General features: G+C 47.2%; 1 protein-coding gene across 1 annotated transcript in view; it reads left to right on the top strand.

Moving 5' to 3' along the window:
- Positions 1–26,451, top strand: part of SPO11 (SPO11 meiotic protein covalently bound to DSB) — a 113,753-nt gene that overhangs the window by 85,368 nt on the left and 1,934 nt on the right. Inside the window, exons 3-12 of the mRNA XM_015422515.1 lie at positions 2,991–3,079; positions 5,498–5,564; positions 6,692–6,800; positions 7,940–8,026; positions 10,755–10,788; positions 10,976–11,085; positions 11,194–11,293; positions 16,685–16,722; positions 18,277–18,353; positions 19,416–19,527. Coding sequence (XP_015278001.1) covers positions 2,991–3,079; positions 5,498–5,564; positions 6,692–6,800; positions 7,940–8,026; positions 10,755–10,788; positions 10,976–11,085; positions 11,194–11,293; positions 16,685–16,722; positions 18,277–18,353; positions 19,416–19,527 — 823 coding nt within the window. The remainder of the gene's footprint in view (positions 1–2,990; positions 3,080–5,497; positions 5,565–6,691; positions 6,801–7,939; positions 8,027–10,754; positions 10,789–10,975; positions 11,086–11,193; positions 11,294–16,684; positions 16,723–18,276; positions 18,354–19,415; positions 19,528–26,451) is intronic.

The following is a 26,451-nucleotide window of genomic DNA, read 5'->3' as shown; positions in this document are numbered from 1 at the left end:
GTGGGAATTAAGATTGCTGGGAAAAAGATCAACAACCTCAGGTATGCAGACGATACCACTCTAATGGCAGAAAGTGAAGAGGACCTTAAGAGCCTCTTGCTCAGGGTAAAAGAGGAGAGCACAAAAGTGGGCTTGAAGCTCAACATCAAAAAAACTAAGATCATGGCATCTGGCCCCATCACTCCTTGGCAAATAGAAGGGGAAGTCGTGGAAGTAGTGACAGACTTCACGTTCCTGGGATCCCAGATCACCGCAGACTGTGACAGCAGCCATGAAATTAAAAGATGCCTGCTCCTTGGGAGGAAAGCAATGGCGAACCGAAACAGCATGATAAAAAGTAGAGACATTTCCTGGGATCCAAGATCACTGCAGATGGTGACTGCAGTCATGAAATTAAAAGACGCCTGCTCCTTGGGAGGAAAGCGATGGCAAACCTTGACAGCATATTAAAAAGTAGAGACATCACCCTGCCAACAAAAGTCTGCATGGTCAAAGCAATGGTATTCCCAGTAGTCATGTATGGCTGCGAGAGTTGGACTATAAGGAAGGCCGAGCGCCGAAGAATAGATTCTTTTGAACTATGGTGCTGGAGAAGACTCTTGAGAGTCCCTTGGATTGCAAGAAGATCAAATCAGTCAATCCTAAAAGAAATCAACCCTGACTGTTCCCTGGAAGGCCAGATAATGAAACTGAAGCTCAAATACTTTGGCCACCAAATAAGAAGGGAGCACTCACTGGAGAAGACCCTGATGCTGGGAAAGATTGAAGGTCAAAGAAGACGGGGACGGCAAAGGATGAGATGGTTAGACAGTGTCATAGATGCAACAAACATGAAGTTGAGCAAACTTCAGAGGACGGCGGAAGACCGGAAGGCCTGGCATGATCTGGTCCATGGGGTTGCGAAGAGTCGGACTCAACTATGCGACTGAACAACAACAAATAATCTAGGGTCACCAAGTTCCCGCATGAGGTGGGACATGCAGTTTGTTTGGGGCTTCAGGGGGCAAATTCAGTACCTGATGGTGCTGGTGGTTGACAGTCAGGGAGTTCAGGTCCAAGGATGCCGTGTGTGCTGTCTTCCATCTCTGAGTTCCCTTGGAGAGGCAGACATGTGCAATATGGCCGGTCTTTCCACAAGTCTGGCAGATCGCATCACGGAACCTGCAGGAACGGTGCTCATGGTCTTCCCCGCAGCTGGCACAAGCTGAGGTCGAGCTGGCAGAGCGGTGAGTTGGCCCAGACGAGCGGTGAGCTGGGGTGCTGGCCTGGGTGGGTCGCCACAGCTGATAGACATCCTCGTTCTTGGAGTTGCCGGAGTCTGGGATGATGTTGGCCTGGTGAGCTGTAGCGGCTTGTCGATCCCGTTGGGACGTCTCGAATGCCGTGGCTGTCTGGAGGGCCTTCTCTAGTTTCCGTTCTTCGAGGCCGACCAATTTGCACTGTAGCTTCGGCTCCTGAATTCTCCTCACGAATTGGGTCAGCAGCGCGTCCTCCATGTCAGGGAATACACAGTCTATGGCCAGCCGTCTGATGTCGGCCAGGAAGTTGGAGGTGGTCTCGTCGAGTTTCTGTGTTTGGGCGATGAAGTCCATCCGCATGGCCATGACCGAAGGCTTTGGTGTGTAACACCCGTTCAGGGCCTTGATCAGGTCGCCATAGGTGGCTGCTTCTATTTTCTTTGGACGATCAGACTCCTTGCCAGCCGTATCATGGTGACACCGCACGTGCTCAGGAGCCATGATTTTTTCAGATCCTCATCCGTGGTTTTTTGAATTTTGAAGAAATGGCTTAGCTGTTCGACCCAGGATTCCCAGAGCTCAGGATGTGCTGGGTTGAAAGTGGAGATCTGTCCCGGAGTGGTAGCCATGACTCCTAATCGTAGCGGGGAGCGATGTCCTGGGGAGCGTTACACTGGGGAGCGTTACACAGTGCGGTGCTGCTCGTGAGCGGTGCGGGCCGCAGTGGTGTCCAATGGATCAGTGCTCGGTGCGTGTTGGGATCCAGAGTCCGGCCCACTCATCGGGATCCCATCCTCATCACCAGTGAAAAGTACTGAGACTGACGCATCGCTAAGTGATTTTTAGCTCATACTTTACTAAGTGATTTCAGAAGATAGAAGGTACAGGGCAAGCCCACGGGCTGCTTAAATGTACAACAACAACTCCACCCACACACACCCATACACCCGTGACTGGCTATTTACATAATCCTACATCTGATAGGGTTCCTTTAGGATCCTGGTCAGCCGATAGGCTGTTACTATGATCCTAGGTGCCCATTGTCTCTGAGATCGAAGCTGACCATGAGTGCAGAGGGACCACGTGCACGGTCTAAATTGGTACACAACAACTTATTATGTTTTTATGCTGTATTTCTGCTAACTGATTGTCTATGTTTATAGTACTTGTACCCTTCTCCGAGCCTGCTGTGCAAGGAGAGTGGGCTAGAAATGTAATAAAGCAAATAAATAAATAATGTCCAGGCAGAAATTCAGTAGGTGCAGCATTACCAAACACTTTCTGTATACATTATGAATTTCTGCTTGACACATTCATAAGGATCACTGAAGCGTAGCAATAAGTAACTAGCCCCAGGGAATTCTTAAACATATACCATATCTTCACATAGGTTTTATCCTCCTGTTGGACTTTGTAATTATTTTGAACAATATTTATTGCAACTGTTTTTCCCTTTCATCATGGATCCATTTAAAATATTACTGTCAAGCATGCTTCCAAGCTACTTTTGATCACTTTATTTATTAATTGGCTCAGTTAACAGTCATGTATTTTGAATACAAAAGAAATAAATGAAGAAAATTATATTTCCACTGTGCACGAGTCTAGCATTATGTGTCATACTCTTCAAAGTTTGTTGTTGTCTAATGCTACTTATAGGCCACATTTTGTGTTTTGCATGATAATGGGGATTCTAGAGTATATGACAAATAATATTATCTTTAAAAACTGAATTGATTTACCAAATCATAGGTTCGAAGATACTGTAGGTTTGCAGATGACATCTAATTGTACCAGAAGGAAAATAAGAAGTGACTGTCCCAAGTCAGCCCCAAAGTTTGGTAAGTTTTAAAAAACCCAAACTCCTAGATACTGATTTAATTTACCATTTTGTAATGTTCTGCAGTACACTAAAAGTAATTTGTATCCTACCGTATATACATAATATCAAAATGTTATGTGAAGTAATTTAAAACTTCAGTGTGTATACACGTATATTCCAGAGGAGTAGTCATGTTGGTCTCTTGTAGCAAAATAAAACAAAAATCCAGTGGCTCATTAGAGATTAATAACATTTATGCCAGTATGAGCTGCTGTGAGTCAGAGTGCACTTCTTTAGAAGTTATGGGAAGGAAACCATTCTGGAGATTTTTATAAGAAAAATCACACAAGGGCAGGGAGAATGAGGAAGAGTTGGAGCAGTGAGAAGCTTGGTATAAATCCTCATAAATCTTTCAGGTGTGATGCCCTGGGTAAGAGACTGGAACCGATCTGGTTGTTACACATAATGGATGATGAGAGAGATCAGAGGTTCTAGCCTCTCATCATGGACATATAAACAAGGTATATCAAGTTGGATAAACACAACTAATCAAGGAAGAAGCAGGCTGAAGCTTAAGAAAAATTAACTAACACCAGTGAAGTGTTACAGTATGATACCATATGTAAAGTAAAGCCTACTAAAGTATCTAAAAAGTGGATCCTGGAATCCAAGTATTTGCTTAGTCCAGGGTGAGAGACAGTGTTTACTATTCTTAAAAAAAACTTCAAAGAGAAAAAATAACATGAAAGTGCCAAATTAGAACTCATCAACAAGTCACCAAACCTCAAAAAGGATATTATAGCATTAGAAAAAGTGCAGAAAAGGGCAACTAGAATGATAAAAGGATTGGAACACTTTCCCTATGAAGAAAGGTTAAAATGCTTGGGGCTCTTTAGCTTGGAGAAATGACGGCTGAGGGGTGATATGATCGAGGTTTATAAGATTATGCATGGGATACAGCAGGCAGAGAAAGAAGTCCTTTCTCACAATACAAGAACTCGTGAGCACTCAATGAAATTGCTGAGCAGTCAGGTTAGAACAGATAAAAGGAAGTAGTTCTTCACCCAAAGAGTGATTAACACATAGAATTCACTGGCACAGGAGGTGGTGGTGGCTGCAAACGTGGACAGCTTCAAGAGGGAATTAGATAAGCATATGGAACAGTGGTCCATCAGTGGCAAGTGATGCACTGTATTCTTTGTGCTGTGTGGGGCCAAAAGTGGGAGGGCTTCTGGTTTCCTGGCCCCACTGGTGGACCTCCTGGTGGCATCTTATATTTTTGGCCACTGTGTGACAGAGTGTTGGACTAGATGGGCCACTGGCCTGATCCAACATTGTCTTCTCATGTTCTTAAGTTAAGGAACACTGACTGACTGACTTGTGGATTGACAGGGGTATTTAAATTGTTCAAGTACTACCCCATGAGCTAAAGCCCTCCAATTTTGTACACATATGTAGCCCAAGGTATCCTGATTACTAGAAAAATCTAAAAACAGATATTTTTACACCGTTGCCTTGAACAGGCACTTCCCACACTAGCAAATATTTTTAACAAATAATAGAAATTTGTTGAATTGTGTAAGCGTCCTGGTTTCTGGAAAACTCTGGCACACAGATATTCATAAATCTCCTCTGAAAAGAGGCAAGAACTGTGTCCTGGATTAAGGTATTTTATAAGGTTGCCAACTCTGGCTTGGTAAATTCCTGGAAATTTGGGAGAGGTATTTGGGGAGGGCAGAGTTTGGGAAGGAGAAGGAGCTGAGCAAGGTTGTGAAGGCATAGAGTCCACCTTCTGGAGCTGTAATTTCCACAAGGGGAACTGATCTCTGTACTCTAGAAATCAACTGTAATTCCAAGAGAACTCTGGGCCTCATCCTTGGATTAGCAACAAGGGTTGCCAGCTGATGGCTGGTAACTGGAGGGATATGGGGGTATTGCCATTTTGTGCAGCATAAAATCACTTCTGGGGGAAGCCAGAAGTGACATGTCATCATTCTAAGAATATGGTAAAACCACAGAGTTTCTGGCAATCTCTAGAGCAGCACAATATCATTTCTGTGTTTTCGCTGGAAGTGACATCATCACACCGCATGCAATAACTGTGATTTTAAAAAAAAATCTGCCACCACTGGCAGGATCTGGCATCCAGATCACCCAGAAACATAACATTCTGTACATATGTAGCCCAAGATGTTCTAGCCATGGCCCATCAAAGGAGATCTCATTATGTGAACAGGCTTCCACATATATACCAATGGCTAAATTAGGAGCTGTAAGCATAAACTTTATTCTCTCTCTCTCTTTCTCTCCTCCTCTGTGTAAATATTTTAAAATTAAAGTATTTTTTAAAGAGTAATCTATTTGAAAATGCACCTAACAGCAAGCCAATGTTTTTAATAAAATGGATAATATTTATAAATTATGTTTCATATTTCAGCACTATTCCTTAAAATGTTATCTATCATCTATAAGATGGTGCAGTCCAATATTTATGCAACTAAAAGGTAATAATATTTGAGATATTTAGATATCAAATTCAAAATCAAAAATACACTTTAAATTGCATTAAATTAAGCATGCTAAACTTCTCAGATATGATACACGACTGACGGAGAGACTGTCTAATGGATACGCACCAGTAAGAGCACTGTGTTAACAGTGCAACAACCTAACTTTTATTACTTACTTTGCAAAACTTGCTCATGGGCCTTTGCATATAGATTGAAATGATCCCTCAATGTAGACACTTGTTGGGACCAATGGCACCTTTAAGACCAACAAAGGTTTTTTCTAGGTATGAGCTTTCGTGTGCAAGGATGAGCAGATTTCAGTTTTAAATGGTCTATATTTTAAAAGTAGAATCCACATATTCTACTTAGATGCTTTATATTTACAAAGCAGAATACCTCAATATTTAAAACACAGCTAATCTTTGATTAGTGATCCTGAGTATGCATTCAACTTTTTCAGTCAGGCCAATATCCAATAGAGGCCAGTGAAACAATTTACTCATGAGAACTGTTGGCTGCCACTGCATGGTGAGGGAAGGAAGAGGAATTCTCATCCTCCCCAGTAATGATTGAGAGGTCATGGTCGAGGCAGGATACTATGTCAACACCAATGTTCCCTCTAAGCTATGGAGAATGGCTAGCAACCTCCAGTGACATTAGCAGTCCATTAAGGGTTGCTAGCTAGTCACTGAGGTGGACTGAACACCATGTTTCTGTAGGCACAAGGAGTTCTGTCTGCAGAGTGCAATTTCCTCAATTTCCTCCTTCCACAGCAGCCAAAAACGTCCCTTGAAATCCTGCTCCTGGATTATAGGAGAGGAGACCTATAAGTCTGCAAATAGTTTATGAATCACCCACCATCTTGGAGATGAGTGATGGGTGAAATATATTGGAGATGGGTGTTCTACCATGTACATTTAGCAAAAAAACCCCACAACTTTTTATCTGTTCTGTGATGGTCCATGCTGAATGTAGGGAGGGCAGAACAGAGTTCAGGCAGAGGGAGGCAGATAGCACAGGAAATCCGATGAAAATCAAGACTCTTTCTTTTGTGGCAACATCAGAATTAAATAGGTCTATTAATAATACTTTGTATACTTGTTTACATTTTATCTTGACAGAGATATATTTTATACTGATACACAATGTTTTGGCAACCAAAGAGTTGTGGACATCATTATCAATGATATTTCTTGTATGCTCAGGATACCTAGGAGGAGTCTACATATTGTTAAGTATTAAATAGCTTTCTTTGTATGATCTGAAAAAGTTTAAAATGTTTGGGAAAGGGCAACAAATAAATCCTTTCTTAATCTACACTTGCAGATTTTCCAAGTATTACTTTATCCTCTGTTTCAAGCTGGAGATAGGAACAAATGAATGGCTGAATGTGGAGGCTTAGGAGTCAGCTATTAAAAATGCTTAGTTACCAATGAGTATCTAGGCTCAGGCCTTTAGGAAAGTGGGCATACCAGCCTTTCATGAAAGAGAGGGTTGGTTCCAGCCAGACTTTTGCCCAATCTTGCCCAGCACCCCTCCTCCTTTCTACAGCCTTTCATCCCACATGCATTTTATCCATGCAGGTCCCATGATGCCCGTAATAGCAATTTCAACAGTGAAAGGATTAGGGTTAGTGGGGAAAAGTTAGGGTCCCTTTTTCGCCAGTGGAAAATCTGGTTGGATCCAGCGTCTGCAGTATTTTTCTGAGACAACCTCCCTAATTTTTTACAATGAGTTATCCTTCCATGTTGCAAATTGCTATTTCCTAGTCTCATTGTTCTGGAAGCGTGACATAGCACAGCAACATCATCACATGATGATTGTGGATTTTAATGTGTGTTTTATTTTGTATGCCATCTTGAACTCCTTGGCTATGAGTCACTATAAAAATGACACAAATAATCACATCAACATGACCTACATCTTCTGCCTACTACGGTTATTTCCAGAGCTGTTAGTTCCAGGGTTGCCTACTTGGTTGTCTTCAGAGAAATCTGATAGTAGGAAGCAAAGAATCATATATATATATATCAGAATTAATTTTTAGTTTATGTCTGCATAAGCATTCTCTCCCCCCTTTATCATATACTGTGAAAATAAAAGAAAATTTTATGTCAGCACACCAGTGCTTACTTAGAGATGTCTGCAAAAGGGAAGGAAGAACCATGTTTGCCATGCTGTGCTCCTTGAATAACACAGGAAGAACACCGCTGGATCAAACCAGTGGTCCATAGTCCAGCATCCGGTCTCACGGAGCAACCAACCAGTTGTGCTGGGGGAAAGGGAACTAGATAGATAGTCTGACAATTTGCAATGTATAATATCTAGCTGAGTGTATAATGACTGGATTGATGCTTCCTATTTTCTAGCTGTCTACCAGCAAAGGATGTATTGCTGGTAATTTAAGTTACGTTGAGGAAGATGGCACAAAAGTTAATTGTACCTGCAGTACAATGGTATGTATTTTTGATTCAGTGGATTTGATAGCAGCATGTTGCACTCAGGGCTAAGCCTGGCACTGTTGTTCTACCCAGAGTTTCCAGGATACACAAATAAAAAGACAACAAGAATAGGAAGATACAGGAGCAAGGTCTACAAAACAATCCAGGGTCAGAGATCCAAAGGTCCACTCCAGGGGTCAGGCTTAGGAACAGGTGCAGGATACAGTGTCTGGGTCCCAGGCTTCAGAAGCAAGCACAGGTTACCAGAGACAAGGTACAAGGCAGCAGGGTCAGGGTAGAGCTGTTTGCTAAGAAGGTCAATGCACAGAGGGGTGGTGAGCAAGGTTTGTTCTTTTTCTTGAGCTGTCAAGCACTCTCTCCTCCTATGCTCTGCTGGCCCAGGAGAGGCTGGTGGGGATGATGAAGGTGAAGGCTGATCTTTCCTGCTTCTTCCTTTCCCAGCACCCACCTGAGAGCCTCCAAAAGGTGATGTTGAGTTGGAGGACCCATGTAACTAAATAACTGCACAATACAGGTGGCTGCATTCAGGAGGAAAAAGTGAACAAAATTGTAACTCGCTGCCTCTTCCATTGGAAGAGCCTCTTGCACCAACAGAACACTAATGGAACAGAAGGGATGATTTAGTTAGCTTGTGCATTCTCAGTGCAGCCACCTATGTTGCATGGCCTCTCATCACACAAGTCCCCCGTCCCCCAGCATCACTTTATCAGGATTCACAAGTGGCTGCTGGGGGAAGGGGAGGCAAGAAAAACTCACCCCCACCAGCACCTTACACTTCCAATGCATGGGATGTATCCAGCACAAAGACTCTTTGAGAATTGCACACAGGTTGCCAACCACTGCAGCTTTCCCTTCCTCCAAGTAGCCATTTCTAGCCCTGGAAAGTTTTATTCCCAGGGTTGTAAAACCAGTATGGATTTGATTAGTTGCCACATGGGATGGGAGACTGCAGTGGGAAGGCTTCAGGGGGCAAAGTCACTCTTCTTTCTCTTCAGCTAGTGAGAGCCACTCAAGAGGCTAGAGGGAGCAATTTCAAGCACTTTCCCTAATGCAGCCTCCTAATTTGAGTGGCTATTACTTGTGGATACCAGGACCCTGTAAATAAACTTTTCCATGACTGGAAATGGCTGCTGGGGGAAGGGGAAAGCTGGGGAGATCAGCGACCATCACCACCTTCTGCCGATGGATTGTGGGATCCAGTCCTAATGGTTTCTGGGACTTAAGCCATAAATGTGGATGCAGCGTAGGACATTCTATGGGAAAAAATAATCCATGTCTGCTTGGAAATTTCTTCCCATTTGCTGTAGCAAATGCATAATAAATGCTACCTTCTACTATTTTCAGTGCTACACAGTAAGCAGAGAAATTTAAAAAAAAAACATATTGTTACTTAGCTATTGCCTCTTTTGCCCTGACTTGGATAGCCCAGGCTAGACCAATCTTGTCAGATCTCGGAAGCTAAGCAGTGTGGGCCCTGGTTAGTATTTGGATGGGAGATCACCAAGGAAGTCCAGGATCATGGCGCAAAGGCAAGCAACGGCAAACCAGCTCTGAATGTCTCTTGCCCTGAAGTCAGCTGTGATTTGACAGCAAAAAAAAAGAGCCTCTTTTAAAACTATTAACAGAACATCTGCCTATGTACTTACAAGTATTCACAGAAGTACTATAAAGGTATGAAAGACTTCAATCCATTAATTGGAGGTATGTAGTTCTTCGGGAACCCTCATATTTAAGCATGTTCAACTGTTCTATAACAGGCACCTGCAATGACACTGTAGTTGAACATTAAGACCACACACTTCAACTTACTATGCCGATTTCTTCTTCTGTCCTGTTTTTCCCCCTCCATATGTTTGCCATATTGAAGCACATTCCTGTATGACATATGAAATGTTAACAAAGATTTTCATAACTCTGAATATCAGATGAAGAATGGTAAAACAAATGGAAAATACAGCACAGCTAAAATTTCTGTAAACATCTGTCATCAGGATATTTAACTTTTAGCACTGTCTACTGACCTTATGAGTGTTCCGGCATAAAAGAAGTCTATAGTATTTGGAGGAGTATCTAGCAGTGCAATATTAAGAACATTTTCCTGGGAGTAAGCCCCACTGAGTAGACTTGAGTAGGATTCTGAATAGACCTGTTTAGTATTGCTCTCTTAGGCTGTGTTCTTTAGCATGTCTAATTTATGCACACAGCCTAAGAGAGCAATACTAAGCAGGTCTATTCAGAATCCTACTCATGTCTACTCAGTGGGGCTTACTCCCAGGAAAATGTTCTTAATATTGTTCAGTGGGACAAACATCCGAGCATACATTTTTAGAATCAGGCAGTTAATATGAGAGATGTAAGCAACATGTACTATTATAAAGACATATTAGGCAGAGTCTGTATTGGTATCATGTATTGGTTAGAGTGTCAGACTAGAGACTTGGATACAAATCTCTATTCTACCATAGAAGCTTGCTAGCTAGTCACTCTTCTCAGTCTAACCTACCTCATAGGGTTCTTGTGAGAATAAAATGGAGGAGAAAAGAACAATATAAGCTACTTTGGGTCCTCATGTGGGAGAAATACAGGCTATAAATGAAGTAAATAAATAAATACTGTAGAAAACTCTTCTGGATATTAAGGATTGGAGGGGAGATTTATTCCCGTTCCTTATTATATATCTTTTCTCCATTTGTAATTATTCCTTTCGCTTTTGTCATTTTAGACAGCCGTACCATCTAATGTTGAAGGAATGAGAAGTATCCTTTAGACAAAATGTCTGTTTGTACCAACCAAGGCTGCAATGTTAACATTTTCCCTTTAACATATGATATGCATAATGAATTATGAGACAAGATACATATACTATATGTATTCATCATTTCATTATGTGGTACAATGAAATTCAACTAATATTAGATTTCATTTATAGCCTTAACAATATAGATTTGAGCACCGATGCAGAATTTATACTAATTGTAGAAAAAGATGCAACATTTCAGAGACTCTTGGATGACAACTTCTGCAGTAAACTGTCCCCATGTATAATGATTACGGTATGAAGTTAACTTTTAGACTTATTTACATGATAGCAAGATGATTTCTAACAATATATTTAAAATATGGTTTATTATATGCATCTTAACTGAACATTATTTCTTTAGGGAAAAGGTGTGCCAGATCTAAACACAAGAATTCTAGTCAAAAAATTGTGGGATTCATGTCATGTACCTATCTTTGCTCTCATGGATGCTGATCCACATGGTAAGTGTAGGAACCACTATACTAGAATATCAGTTTTGAGGTTATTGTTGGAGAAAAGGGAATGGAGACAGTCTACCTAATTGTCACCACATCATTATATTTAATTGTCAACATGGTCCCATCTATGGATAATTAAAGCTGGAGACAAGACAGATCTTTATACAAACCAGAAAAAAGCTCCAGGTTTGCAGAAAAATCTGAAATCTAAAGGAACAAAAATACATTGGGGGGATTAAACCCCCCACAAAATAATAGAGGCAGTGCCTGTAGCTTTAACAAAAACGCCCTCTCAGTGATCATTATGTGCATTGTTACGAAACCACAACAATATTGCCAGCCTTTAAGCCTTGGTTTCTGGCAGTAAAAGGTGGGGGGAAGGGCCCTTTTCTACCGGAAGGAAGAAGGGAAAGCTGAAGACCATGGTACAAATAAAGGTAGGTTGGCTGTTGGCTGGAAAGAAGGAAGCAAGAAAAGGAGAGAAGCTTTGGGGAGTGAGGGAAAGGAAAGAGGAAATAATGGGGGAGGGAAAATGATGTTCTTCCTCGGAGGACATCTTGGGTGATTCCCACCGTCCTATCAGGGAGAAGCAGGAACAATTTTTTCTTCCTCTTCCTGTGAGGCTTGGGAACACCCACTTCTTCAGTTCTTTTCCTGCCTCTACAGGGAGAGGTTGTTGAAGGCTTAGCCTCCAACATTCTAGGTCTTATTCTATTACCTAAACTTATATTTCTTACTAATTCCTATTCTAAAAAACTTCCTCTTCCATCTATCCTTTTTTCTCTGTTTAATTCTTGTCTATTTCGTTTCTGTCCTCTAGAGGGAGGGTGGAGGCAACTTTTGGCTTTCTAAGTTAGCTTAGAACTCCCTCTTTCTCTCTCTGGCTGAATTTGCATTTGCATTTTTAAATCATTTTCGTGCTGCTGTGACGCCGTCTTTCTCTATGCTTGTTTGAATGTTGTTTGGGGAAGATTCTTCTAAAGCAGTGTGGAGGTGCAATGACAGTGGAACTGCCCCGAAAAGACAATGAACATATGTGGATGTGCAAAAGTATGCTAGCACTCTTGAGGTGTGAAAACGACATCAAATGTAGACAGCTTTTTTGAAGACAGAGTCAAAAGGCTGGGACACTGGTGGGAAAGGCAAATGCAGATTCCACCTCTCTCTCTCCGACAATGCCGAGAAGAGGAGACTGATATCTCTCTGAATTGGAGAGCGATGCTGCCATCGGGCAGCTCAGTGGGGACACCACCGGAGCTGGCATGACCTGCGGGCTTGCCTTGGCTACCGGCAACGACCCCGAATTGAGCAGGGAGAACACTGCGAAGAAGCGATGCCACGAAAAAGACGTCGCTGGAGAGAGTCCCTGCCTGCATACCGCCAGCGGCAGCCATCTTGGTGCCGCCATTTTGGCAGGAATTTCTCCCGCACAACTCACGAGCGTGGCAAAGGAGCCCCAGCCCTTGCTTGCCAATCTCCAGGCAGGATATATGAGCATATCGCCTACGCTGCACATCACAACTGCAGAGAACGCCAGAAGACTGCAACTTGGTAACGTACCTTCCCAGGCTGGGAGCTCCATTTCTCAAGATTTATATCACTCTGTGAGAAAGGCGTTGAGGGAAGAGTTTTTTAAATTTTTGCCGTATGGGAGATCTGGCTTCCCTATCGTCCTGTCCCAGTTCTCCAATCACAGCCCCAATGGATTTCCCTAGGGATAGACCATCGGGGGGCAGCTGGCCCACCAAGGCCGCCAGGAAACAAATCCCAGGTGATAGGCGCTCTGTCTCAGAGAGGGAACACTCCCCAGATCCTGACCTGACCCAAAGGGGGGAGGGGGAGTTCCTCTCTGATGAGGAAATTGAGGACATCAGTGTTCCACAGCCCTCAGCTAGACTATTTAAAGCTGAGGGTTTCCAGTACCTCCTGTCTAAGTTTCTGTCAGCCCTAGACCTACATGACACCTCCTCTGAAGAGGATATGGTCTGTCCAGGTATCAGTCCCAGGAATAAATCCAAGGGCACCTGAACAAGTTTTTCCTTTTTCAGAATTCTTTGAAAGACAGTTAAAGGCAGAATGGGCTAAGCTCACCTCTAACAGGCAGGCCCCAGGCTTTGTTAAAAAATTGTATGACTTACCAGCATTTGCAAATGAGATGTTGCAGGTCCCTCTAGTGGATGCACCGATTACAGCGCTGCAGTCCTTCGGCCTGTTGTCTGAAGATGGCTATGGATCAGTGCGTGACAATCTGGACAAGAAAATAGATGTTGCGCTAAAAAGGGCACATGAAGCCACAATGGCCATTGCAACCAGGGCACATGAAGCCACAGCTGCCATTGCAACCAGGGTCATGTTAGTCTGGTCCAGAAAGCTTATTCAGCTCCTTCCAAAAGATGGTAAAAGATTACTTGAGGGAGCAACAAGATTGATGAAAGCATCAGCATTTGCCACTGACGCCTCCTTGGATGCCCTTACCTTCTCTTCCCGATCCATGTCTTCGGTGGTGGTCGCCAGGAGAGGAATTTGGATACGTGCCTGGCCAGCCGATCTGCAGTCTAAGTCCTTTGTGATTGCATACCCCTTCCAAGGGGAAAAGCTCTTCGGAGACCACCTGGAGAAGATCCTGGTTGAGACCAAGGACAAAAAGAAGGTGATGCCTAGACATGTGCGCCATCTCAACAAAAGGAGCTCCATTAATCATTCCTTTCGTCCCTCTGGAATGACGTACAAACCCAGGCACAACCAGAAAAGGAGCTCGTGGGGACCCTCCAACCTGCCTTACAAGAGAAACTTCACCAGTCCACGCTTCGGAAGACAAGCCTCCAACAGACCAGAGAAGTCAGAATGCGACCTTAAGAACATTAAGGCATGACTCGGCCCAGATCCCAAAGGGGGGATGATTGACACATTTCCTGGAGACTTGGATAGAGTTCCAAGTCGATGCCTGGTTGTTAGAAATCGTCTCCAAAGGCTACTCCTTGGAATTCAGAAGGCCTCCACCAGATCGGTTAATCCTCTCTCCACTTCGCCAGGATCCCAGAAAGAAAGCCGTAATCATTGCTGCACTTCAACACCTACTGGACATTCGAGCTGTGGAATCGGTACCAGAAGATCAAAAGGGCCAGGGGGTCTACTCGATATTTTTTACAGTGCCCAAGAAAAGGGCCAGGGGGTCTACTCGATATTTTTTACAGTGCCCAAGAAAAATGAAGATTGGAGGGCCATTTTGGACTTGAAGTTCGTGAACAAGTTCATCATTCTGAGGCACTTCCACATGGAGACTCTCAAGTCCATTACTCAGGTGTTGCAGACAGGAGACGTGCTCCTAAAGTGGATGTGGATGAAGGCTCTCTTCCTAGTAGCCGTCACCTCTGCCAGACGCGCTTCAGAACTAGGAGCTCTTTCTGTTAATCCGGGTCTATGCGTCTTTCATAGAGACAAAGTAGTCCTCCTCACGGATCCGACATTCATCCCAAAGATTGCTTCCCGTTTTCATAGGTCTCAAGAAATATACTTACCGTCATTCTGCCCTGACCGTAAACATCCATGAGAGAAGACCTGGCACACTTTAGATGTCCGCAGATCCCTCAAGGCCTGTCTATTACGTACCGCTAGTATCAGAAAGACCAAAGCCATGTTTATCAACATCTCACCTCCCAATATGGGGAATAAAATGTCCAAATCTGCCATTAACGCTAGATCAAGTCATGTATCATAGAGGCGTACAAGTCACTTCACCTGGAAGTTCCCACTGGAATTACAGCCCTCTCAGTTAGAAGTGCATCCACCAATGCTGCATTGGCCAAAAATGTGTCAGTTGAAGAGGTCTGCCGGGCCGCAACCTGGTCTTCTGTGTCTACTTTCGTCCGGCATTACAAGCTGAACGTCTACGACTCAGCAGATGCCTCCTTTGGAAGAAGAGTATTGCAACACATCATTCAAGAGGAGAGCGATCTCCCACCCAAGGCATAGGGTACTGCTTTGAAAGTACCTAAGATGTCCTCCGCCTCAGAGGAGGAACGACCCTTGGCACTTACCGTGAGGGGTCCTTCTACTCTGAGGAAAGGAGGACATCTTGCCCCACCCAGAGTCTGATCTCTCTCCTTGCTCATTGCTCTCTTCTTCCTTCTGCTTACCTTCTGACTTACCTGTATATATTTGTTGCTTGTTTTTTTGGTTTCTTAACCTTTCAATGTTGCAGTTGTTTCCACTTGTTTAAGATTAGGAAGTTCTGCTATCCCATACTGCTGCTGGGAGTCACCCGAACTGAAGAAGTGGGTGTTCCCAAGCCTCACAGGAAGAGGAAGAAAAAATTGTTCCTGCTTCTCCCTGATAGGACGGTGAGAATCACTCAAGATGTCCTCCTTTCCTCAGAGTAGAAGGACCCCTCACGGTAAGTGCCAAGGGTCGTTCTCACAAGACTTTGCAGGTCCCCCACTTGTTTCAGCAAAGACCAGCTCCTCTTTCTGCTTACAGCCCTATCCCCACCAGATTCCTGCTAGGTTGCTTCTTTCCTCAGAAGCCAGCCCTGTAGCCTGCTTATTGCCTTATCCCCCATGTGCCTGCCGGGATTTGCTATGGCTTGGGGAGGTGACACCAGGCCAGCCTCACTCCTGACCAGACAAGGACACGCTGGCGCTGTCACAACAGAACACCCCTAGCTGGTGGGGCAGGAGGGGTTGTCCTGACTGTCTGCCAACATCCTGGAGGAGGAAGAGGGAGCTTGTGCCTCTGCTGCTGCTGAACCCCCACCTTCCAGCTGGTAAGTTCAGGCAGGGTCCCACTCCCCGGCAATCATATGTATGGGAACTTGAGCCTATGCAGAATATTGCTTGGAAATTTTAGAGCTAAGCTTAACAATGGGCAGAGGTGTGTCTTCTGCTTGGTTCTTCTCAGACACAGCAGGAGCAAAGGAACATTTGTTGTGGGGAAGGCAGTTGGGTGCACAGATGGCCACCTGAAGAACAACAGTTACAGGTAAATAACTTGTTTTTCTTCCTTTGTGGCTTCTCTGCATCACACATATAGGAAGAATAGCAAGGTGACTTATCTAGAGGTGGGAACAGGTGAGATCAGACAAACTAAATGTTGAGCAGTGCAGTACAAAAAGACATGTCGTTTCCAGCTCCGAGGTCGTGTTCCTGTTTGTTTATTTATTTATTTGCCTACTTACTTATGTGGCTGCAACAGCCACAGGCAAGAAACTTGTTTTTGTCATGGGCCTGTTGTTTTAATGAAATGCTTTACAGGTGGCTGTGAAGCAAAACAAATAATGACTGTTTTGTTATTGTTTATATTCAGTTTTATACCCATATATGGGAAAGTGAAGTTGCATAATATATCATGCTTCAAAAGCAGACAAGGCCTAATAACTGATACTGTTTTTTCAACTAGGTATCGAAATAATGTGTGTCTACAAGTATGGATCTGTGGTAATTTTTCCTCAGTTTTAAATTGGTAGTATTCCTGAGCCATTTGTTTCTCTTATGACATTTCCACATCACTTATATTTTATACATAGCATTTATATGCAATTGACACAAAAACAATGTAAAAAATTGCAAAAAAAATGGTGCAGGGAAACAGAAAATGGCATGAAAATAAAGGTTCACAGGTTCAATTTGCACAAGGGAAAAACATAAAGGAAAGTGATTTTTGGACTGAAAAAAATATGGCTGCAAAATTCAGTAGCATCCCTAGAGAGGAATCAAGAACAAGTTTGCACCTACCTGATAATTGCCTGTACCTTGATGGAGGCAGCAGGGGAACATTTCTGCCATTTAAACTTTACAATTTTAGTCTCTTTTACTGGAAAGTAGCCTATTTGCTTTTATTTGGAATAGATTATCTTTGTCCTTAATAATTTTGTTCCCATAGTATAAACTAAGATGCGTAGCCCATGTTAGTCTGTACATAGTAGCAAGAGTCCACTAGCACCTTAAAGACTAACAAAATTTGTGCAGGGTAAGAGCTTTTGTGAGTCACTACGAATTCATTGAAGACCACAGTGTTAGAATATGCATGAACCACAAACTTAGTACCGATTTTGATGTTTTTCTAATTTCCCAGTCTGCATGATAGTATTTCTCCATCCTGAATCTGTCTAGTGTTTTCTATATGAAAAGGGACAATTTGTAGAGGAGCCTCAGGAAGAAGAGAAGATACTGAAATCCTTCCCTCTGCTGGTTTTCCTTTGTAATCCCTTCTTCCCAGCTTCTTTTCCACAAACAAGTCTTGGAAGCATGGTTGGTACAAGCAAAGCCACCTGGTGGGTTTGTAAAAGCTGTGATTGGAGGGAGACACTGCCCCCTGCCTACTTCTTTCCTCCTGCAAAGTACATCAATGGGAAACACATGGTTCAGAATATAATGCTTGCTGTCAAGTGTGTGACTCTTTAGTTTAAATTCAGCTCCGATTATAACAGAAAGATGGTGCGGTTGTTCATGGACTTAAATTTGTTTTAACTGTGCAGAAGCATAAACACATATAATGATGGATGTAACTATAAAAAAGCAGGACAATCAAAGTGGACCTCAGTGCACTATTATAGAAAAGTGAGATCAGTCAGAACTAAATACCACAACAGTGAACAAATACAGTTCAGGGAGGGGCCATGGCTCAGTGGCAGAGCATCTGTTCACCATGCAGAAGGTCCCAGGTTAAATTCCTGGCAACTCCAGTTTAAAGAATCTGACAGTAGGTGATGTGAAAGACCTCTGCATAAGACCCCAGAGAGCCACATTTACTCTGAGTAGCCAATACTGATCTTGATGGATCCAGGGTCTGATTCAGTGTAAGGGAGCTTCATGTGTTCAGGTGTACAATTCATCCATTGTATGTTCCCATAATATACTTTTATGTCAAATAAACTGCTTCCCAAATATGGTCTTAGTACTACTGCTTGAAACTCTGATTTTAGATTGTTTCAATTCAATAACAGCAAATATAAACCGGATTAAGCACAATTTTGTTATTTTATACTTTAGTCAATGTCATTTGAAGCCCATCACCTCACAGTTCCAGCTATAAGATGGCTTGGACTCCTTCCATCAGATTTCGACAGGTTAGTTAACAGGTTTTGTTAACCAACAAGGAGTCTGCTTTAAATCTCATAAAACTGGAAAAATTCTACTGTTTTATTTAAAAATACACATTGGTAGATGTTGTTAAGAACAGTCTATTAAGACTCTCAGTGCCTTATCTAGCTACAAGAGTCCAGCCAGAAATTAACTGAAGATCCAGTCCTGTGTTAGCATGGCTGTGTATTACTATGTTCTGTAATTCTGAATTGCTATTTACAACTAATTCTCCATTCATATGTGACACTCAAAACCATGTATTTTCCATATCCACAATTTGACAAGCACAAAACTATTTCACACATAATTCAACATTGTAAGAATTTTGTCTGCTGTTTTTGTTCCCCCTCAAAAGCGAGTTTAAAATTCCTAAGAGTGCAATGAAAGACTTAAACGTGTGGGACAATGTCTGGTGAAATCTAAAAAGCTAACAGAGCTAAGCAGGGGGTGAAGCTTCAGAGCTCTGCAGAACTGTTTTCTCCTCCCCATGACTAGCAGAAGCACAATAAATTACGCAACAAAATAAAATACATGCAGATTGGCATTAACATCTTGTCCAGGCAAGTAGGGCAGCAGATCATGGTGCGAGAGAGGCTTCAGGCTTCCCCCCATCCTGTTTTGCAGATGGGGAAATCGCCTTTGGATGTGTAATTCGCCGTGCTGGGAGACTGTATATCAGGGTTGCCAATCTCCAGGTGGGGCCATGACCTCTAGACTATAGAGATCAGTTCCCCTGGAGAAAATGGCAACTTCAGAGGGTGGGCTACATGGCATCACATCCCCACTGAGTTCCCTCCCCTCCTCAAACTCTGTCCTTCCTAGGCTCCACCCTGAAATGTCCAAGAATTTCCCATCCCAGACCTGGGCTGTGTGTTATGCTGCTAACGACATATCCCCTACAATATGTAATTTGCCCCCTTAATCTCTCTGGATTTCTTTTACAAAGCAGTGTCTCACTGTTATTATTTGAACATGTTGTGGGTCGCAAAATTACTATTTTTAAACAGTTTTGAAAAATCAAAATAGCCAAACTATCTGCTTTTTAGGCTGAATGTTCCTAAGAGTGCACTGATTCCATTTACTAAACGAGACCAAAGTAAGCTAGCCAGTTTGCAGAAGAGACCTTACATTTCTTATCACCCAACCTGGAAAAAAGAGGTATGTATAAACCATGCTTTTTTCCCCTCTCTGTTTCTTGTATCTTGAGTACTCCAACCAATTATATTCTGCTCATGGAAAGCTCTGCAGATATACAGAGAGGTTTTTGATGGTAGGACGTGGACTGAGGGAGCACTGCTTCCAACCTGACATCCTGCCTGGTGGAAAATTGCCCCTGGATTTCCTCTTCTGTTTCTACTCAGGAGTGGGGGTGTCTCATAGTGTCTCTGGACAGGCCAATATGCCTTCACTCCCTTGGCAACCCATTCTGCCCCCTATAGCCCAGTTTTGCTTGATGTGGATCCTTAAAAGTTGATCTGATTGAGAAGCACCTCAGTTATATGCATGTTAGTGACATCATCACTACTTATTTTGTAAGATATTTTGTCAGTTCTTTCCAGAAAGATATTTAAAACATAAAGAACACCTTGCAGCACAGTTGAGACACCGCTTAAGATAGCATAACTATAATCATCTATATATCTATTTCTCAAGTGTGAGCAGACCTGCAGATATCTAAATCCATGGATTGGGCCCACAAGGAGTGAAAGGAGACTATTCTTTAAATGTGGGGGAACCCCCCCCCCCGTTTGCAGAAGAATTTGAAAATGTTAAAAAAAATACATCAAGGGGTTTAATTCCCCTCCCCCCCAAACTAGTAGTCTTGTTTGCACCTGTGCAGCTCTTATGCTCCTCCACCCAACATGCTGCTCAGGCGGTGAAGCTGCAGGTAGGTAGAAGCAGAGTTGCCGTTGCGGCAGCAAAGAGGCCAGGCAAGTAACTGAGTTAGCAGTTGAGGCAGTGAACAGACTGGGGGCAAAAGGTGAGGGGCTGCCGCTGCCAAGGCAGCAAAGCTGCTGGGTGATCAAGCAAGGTGCCACCACTGGGCAGGAGAGAGGCCAGGCAAGCAGCTGGCAGAGCCGCTGATGCAGCAACGCTAGCAGGGGTGAGCAGCAGCCACCACAGTAGGAAAGAGGCCGAGTGAGTGGTCAGGCAAGCTACTGTTAAACAGCAGCCACCCCACAAAAGCCAGTGTGGTGGTGTATCCGTCCAGCCAGGTCTTCTCTGGAGCAGGGCTCATAGGACTAGATAGCAAAACTTGGGACCGTTAACAAGTGCTGGCAGCAAGGAACTGGGGCTGACACTCAGGCTTGCACCTACTGGACCAGTTGATCATGAAAGACAGCCTTCTCAAGCCTCAGCCCAAATAGGCTGGGAAGTAATCAGGCTCAACTGCCCTGCTGGGCAGGTGTTCAGCTCCTGTGGCTGCCCTGTGCTTTGGCCAGGGTCCTGCAAAGGATTATTGTTCTTACTGTCTGGCTCTTGGATTGGGTTGCGTGCAGCCAGTCAAGCACTTTGCCTCCTTTCGGTCACCTTGGCCTAGGCCTTTTGCTACCACCATTCCTGCAGAGTGAGAGTGTCCCCTGGTGGTCATTTTAGGGGCCAGTGGTGAGTTATCCCTTGTAGACACTGATGGGGTGTGGGTGTGTGCTCTGGCTCTGCTGCAAAATTGGCAGCAGACACCTTAGCAGTGTTGGGCCCTCCGGTCCTCCTCGGTCTCTTCTCTTGATGGCTCTGAGTCAGAGTCACTGGGCTGGGCAGAGGAGGCCATCACACACACACACACACATCCGTAAGCAATGCTCCCTCTAAGCTGAGTCTTGTGAGAAAAAAATCTACTTTGTGAGCTACTGACATTAAATTTGTGAGCGAGCGATTTGGCTACTGCATGAATTAGTTTGCTCTGGAGCCATCCTTCCTGAGCTAAGGCAAAAATGTGTGAGCCAGAGGCTGAAAAACTGTGAGCTAGCTCACACTAACTCAGCTCAGAGGGAACACTGACCATAAGTCCTTGCAGGTTGTGCACTGTGCAACTAGGCTCTATCCTGTGACTGGTATTGTGCAACTGGCCCTAATTTTCATGGGTAGAGGCTCCTGGGGTAAGGAAGGAGGGAAGACTGAAGACAGATAAATGTAGGTTGGCTATTGGGTGGGAAGGAGAAAAAGAGGCAGGAAAAGGGGAGAGGTTATGGGGGCTTTCAGGGAAGGGAAAGCGGAAATAGGGAGGGGGAAATGAGGTCTTTTGCAAGTCCTTGTGGGTCCCCACTAGTCAATATATCTACTTCTCAACATAGCCTGTCTGAAGACACTTAAATTTGGTTATTGGGGCCATGAACAGTGAAAAGTATGCAGACGGAGAGTGATTTCCGCTAAGCATACCTTTATTTAGTTCAGGACAAAGACGAAGGGACCAGCTCGCAGGCTGGTTATATAGGTTCAGAAAACCCGCCACCAAGTACACCTAAACACACCCCCTACTTCCGATAGGCTATTTACAGTAACCGGGCGACCATTGGTCTCCCGGCTGAGAAGCTGGCCCTTTGATTGGGCCGGCTAGGATCCTACGGACCCATTGTCTTTGGACATGAAGCTATTGAAGAGTTGTGCCTGGCCAGCCCGGGCAAGTCCAGGCATGTCAGGCTGAATACATTACACCCCTCCCCCCTTGGTTCAGAAGGCACCCACAGACGAAGTCCTTCAAGTAGGCGGGTGGCTTCTTGGGGCGCGTCGAGCGTCGGGGCTCCGGGGTAGCGATGGGTTCGGTCTCGGGGGCCCTGGGAGCCAAGGGGCTCGGAGGCGGCGAGGGCGCCGAGGAGGCAGGACAGTCTGGCACCACGGTGGGAGGTGCCTCGGGTTCCTCACGGAGAGGCGGCTGTGGATCCGGTGCCGGGAGTGGGGCCGATGTGGCAGGCTCTGGGTCCTCGTCCGGATCCTCAGGGTCCAGCTGTAGCGTGCGACGGCGCAGCTGATCTATGTGCCGGTGGAGGATCTGGCCATCCTCGCTGGAGACCTCGTACGAACGGGGGCCCTTGACCCGTACAACTCGGGCCGGGATCCATCGGGGCCCCTGGCCGTAGTTTCGTGCGTACACCGGGTCCTCTGGAAAGAACCCTCTGGCCGACTCGTACGTCTCGGTGCCCGGGGCCTCCGGGGTTGCTCGGTCTGGGTGTAACCGATCCAGTCGGGAGGCCAGGCGGCGGCCCAGCAGTAGTTCGGCCGGGGAGCGGCCGGTCGTGGTGTGTGGCGTGGTACGCTGTCCGAAGAGAAAGGCTGCTAGTTTATAGTCCCAATCGGTGGAGTCCAGTCGGCGAAGTGCGTCCTTTGTGGTGCGCACCATGCGCTCCGCCTGGCCATTCGTGGCAGGGTGGAACGGGGCGGATCGGACGTGGCGGATCCCGTAGTACCTGGTGAAAGCCTGGAACTCGGCCGAGGTGAACGCGGTTCCATTGTCCGTGACCAGCGTGTCGGGGATCCCTTGGCCGCTGAAGATCCTCCACATGGCCCGGATTGCGGCCTGCGAGGATGTGGAGGGCACGGGGACCACTTCCAGCCACTTGCTGTATGCGTCCACCAGGATGAAGAACAGCTTGCCCTGGAAGGGTCCAGCAAAGTCCAGATGGAGGCGGGACCAGGGACGGTGGGAGGATTCCCAGGCCCTCTCGGGCGCTCGGGGTGGTTCCGGCCGCGAGGCTTGGCAGGGCTGGCACCTCTTGACCACCCCTTCAATGTCCGCGTCCAGTCCTGGCCACCACACATAGCTCCTGGCCAGGGCTTTCATCCGCACCACCCCGGGGTGTGTCTCGTGCAGGGCGGTGAGTACCCGTTCCCTTAAAGGCGAGGGGATGACCACCCGGCTTCCCCACAGCAAGCACCCCTTGTGGGTTGAGAGTTCGTGTTTCCGGGTGGCGAACGGGGCGATGTCCTGGTCTCCTTTGGCCTCGGGCCACCCCCTCACCACCCAGTCCAAGACCCTTCCCAATGTCTTGTCCTTGGAGGTACAGCGTGCCACCTCCGAAACATGGACCGGCTGGTCCGTGAGGGCTTCCAGGCTCGCAACTAGGAGCGCGGGGGCCGGGTCCGGGTCGCACTTGGGGAGGGGCAGGCGGCTCAGAGCGTCAGCGTGGCCCATCGCCTGTCCGGGCCGATGGACGAGGTCGTACGCATACCCCGCCAGGAAGATGGACCAGCGTAGCACCCTGGGCGAGGTTATCTGCGGTGTCTGCCGGTCGGGTGCGAGGAGGCCCAGCAGGGGCTTGTGGTCCGTCAGGATCGTGAACGGACGGCCGTACAAGTAGTGGTGAAATTTTTTCACCCCTGCCACGATTGCCAACGCCTCCTTGTCGATCTGCGCGTAGTTGCGCTCGGCCGACGACAGTGTCCGCGAGTAGTAGGCCACCGGGACCTCGCGACCATCCGGTAGTCTGTGCCCCAGGACCGCCCCGACCCCATAGGGAGAAGCGTCGCACGCCAGCACCACGGGAAGGGCCTCGTCAAAATGGGCGAGGACCGCATTAGAGACCAGGAGGTCCTTTATTGTTTGGAAAGCCGCGGCGTGCGGAGGCCCCCAGACCCATGGTGCTGACTTGTCGAGGAGGCGGTGGAGCGGCTCTGCGACGGCCGCCTTCAGGGGCAAGAAGGAGTGGTAGAAGTTCACTAGGCCCAGGAACGCCTGTAGCTCCGTCTTGGACTTCGGGGCCGGGGCGTGCGTGATGGCCTCTACCTTGTCCTGGGAGGGGTGCAGGCCGGCGGCGTCCACCGCGAAGCCCAGAAACTCCACCCGCGGCACCCCCAGTAGGCACTTCTCCCGTTTCACCTTGAGGCCCGCCGCGTCGAAGCGCTGTAAAACGGCCCTCAGACGGTCTGCGAAGGACGAGGGGTCTGGCGCGGCGATCAGCACGTCGTCTAGAAACGGCTGAACTCCGGGGATGCCTTTAAGAAGGGAATCCATAAAAGATTGAAAGATCCCCGGCGCGACTGAGACCCCGAACTGGAGGCGGTGCACTTTGAAGGCCCCCTTGTGGGTCGCAATGGTCTGGGCCTCGGCCGTGGCGGCGTCCACCGGTAGCTGCTGGTACGCCTGGGCCAAGTCCAGTTTGCCGAACACCCGGGCCCCGGCCAGGGCCGCCAGCACTTGGCTTACTACCGGCACCGGGTATGCGTGGGGCTGTAGGGCTTTGTTTATGGTACATTTATAGTCCGCGCAGATGCGGACGTCCCCGTTCGGCTTGATTGGTGTGACAATGGGGGTTTCCCACCGGGCCGACGCCACAGGTTCTAGCACGCCTTGCTCAACCAGGCGATCAAGCTCGGCCTCCACCTTCGGCCTCATGGAGATCGGGGGCAGCCGGGACCTGATGCGTATGGGGCGTATCGCTGGGTCTAGGTCCAGGGAGATGGCGGGGCCCGTGTACCGCCCCAGGGTCCCATCGAAGACGCGGGGGAATTCTGCACACACCGCCCCGAAATCCTGTGCTCCAACCTGGTTGATGCCCGTAACGGAGAGCCCCAGGGCCTTGAACCAGGCCAGTCCCAACAAGCTGGAGAGGGGGCGGTCCACAACCAGTAGGTCCAGTTGGCCCTTGAAGCCCTGAAACTGGACCCGGAACTTGCCCCAGCCCACCACCGCCACGGGGTTTTTGTTAAAGTCCCGTAACCGGAAACCCCGTGACTTCTGTAGTGGTGGCCCCCCCTGAGGACACAGTGAACGGAGCGTGTCCGCGGATATTATGGAGTAGGTCGACCCGGTGTCGATCTCCATGGTGCAGGGGGCTCCCTCTATGAGGACCGTCACATGCATTTTATTTGGGCCGTCGGGGGGCAGGTTACAGACCTGGTGCTGTGGGAAGTGGGACGACACGGTGTGGAGCTCCAGGGGCAGTTCCGCGGTGGTCTGGTGGGTGGCCGATCTCGGTCGTTGTCCCTGGGACCGGCAGACCTTGGCGATGTGTCCGGCCTTGTTGCAGGAGCGGCAGACCGCATTCCGGAAACGGCACGACCGGCGTTCGTGGCCCTCCCCGCAGCTGGCGCACTGGCTTGGAGACGGGGCCTTGTTGGTCCTGGAGGATGCGTGTTTTGGTCGCTGCTGAGTCCGCTGTCGGAGTTGCAGGACTTCCTCTTGGTCCGAGACGTCGGAGCCGCTGCTCACTTGGGTACGGTGGACCGCCTTGGCGCGGCGGTCTTGTCGCGCTTGTTCGTATGCTGAGGCCTCCCGGATGGCCTTGTCCAGGCTCAGATCGTTCTGGCTCACCAGTTTCCTCTGCAGCTTCGGCTCCCGGAGTCCGACGAGGAACTGGTTCAGGAGGGTATCGTCGAGGCTGGGGAAGGAGCACCGGGTCGCCAGGCTCCGCAGCGCCGCCAGAAAATCGGAGGTGGTTTCGCTGGGGCCCTGAACTCTTGCGAAGAAGTCCAACCGCTCCACGTACTTCGTGGGTTTGGGAGCCAGATGGTCGGTCAGGGCCTGGACTAAGGAGCTGTATGACTCGTCCTTCGTTAGTTTGGGCGAGATTAAGTCCTTGAGGAGCCGATGGGTCTGGATTCCGCAGTGGCTCAGCAGGTAAGCCTTCTTCATCGCGTCATCCACCACCTTGTGGATGGTGAAGCGGCTCTCCAGCGTGTCCAGCCAGGTGTCCCACAGCGAGGGCTGGGAGAGATCGAAAGCGGGCAGGCTTTCAGTTGCGGTCGCGGTCGCCATTGTGTTGCAGCCACGTGGTGGGGTGGCCTCTGGAACGGCGATGGCGTCGGGAGCGTTGTGGAGGCCGCTGCTGCTCTCGGGGTCAGCAGGGAGCGAAGCGGAGCCGGGAGCTGCGCGATGAGCGGTTGCCGGAGAGCTGGGAAGCGAAGCGGCGCGGTTCCCGGAGGTCTCGGCGTCGGGGCTCGGTGCGGTGCTCGCGTTGGCGTCCGGGTCTTTGTTCATGGGGTCGTCGATCCCATCCTCGTTGCCAGTGAAAAGTATGCAGACGGAGAGTGATTTCCGCTAAGCATACCTTTATTTAGTTCAGGACAAAGACGAAGGGACCAGCTCGCAGGCTGGTTATATAGGTTCAGAAAACCCGCCACCAAGTACACCTAAACACACCCCCTACT

The sequence above is a fragment of the Gekko japonicus genome, unplaced genomic scaffold, assembly GCF_001447785.1.
Source record: "Gekko japonicus isolate JY-2015 unplaced genomic scaffold, Gekko_japonicus_V1.1 scaffold1296, whole genome shotgun sequence".
In the NCBI taxonomy this organism is placed as follows: Eukaryota; Metazoa; Chordata; class Lepidosauria; order Squamata; family Gekkonidae; genus Gekko; species Gekko japonicus.
This window is presented reverse-complemented; position numbering and strand designations above follow the sequence as displayed.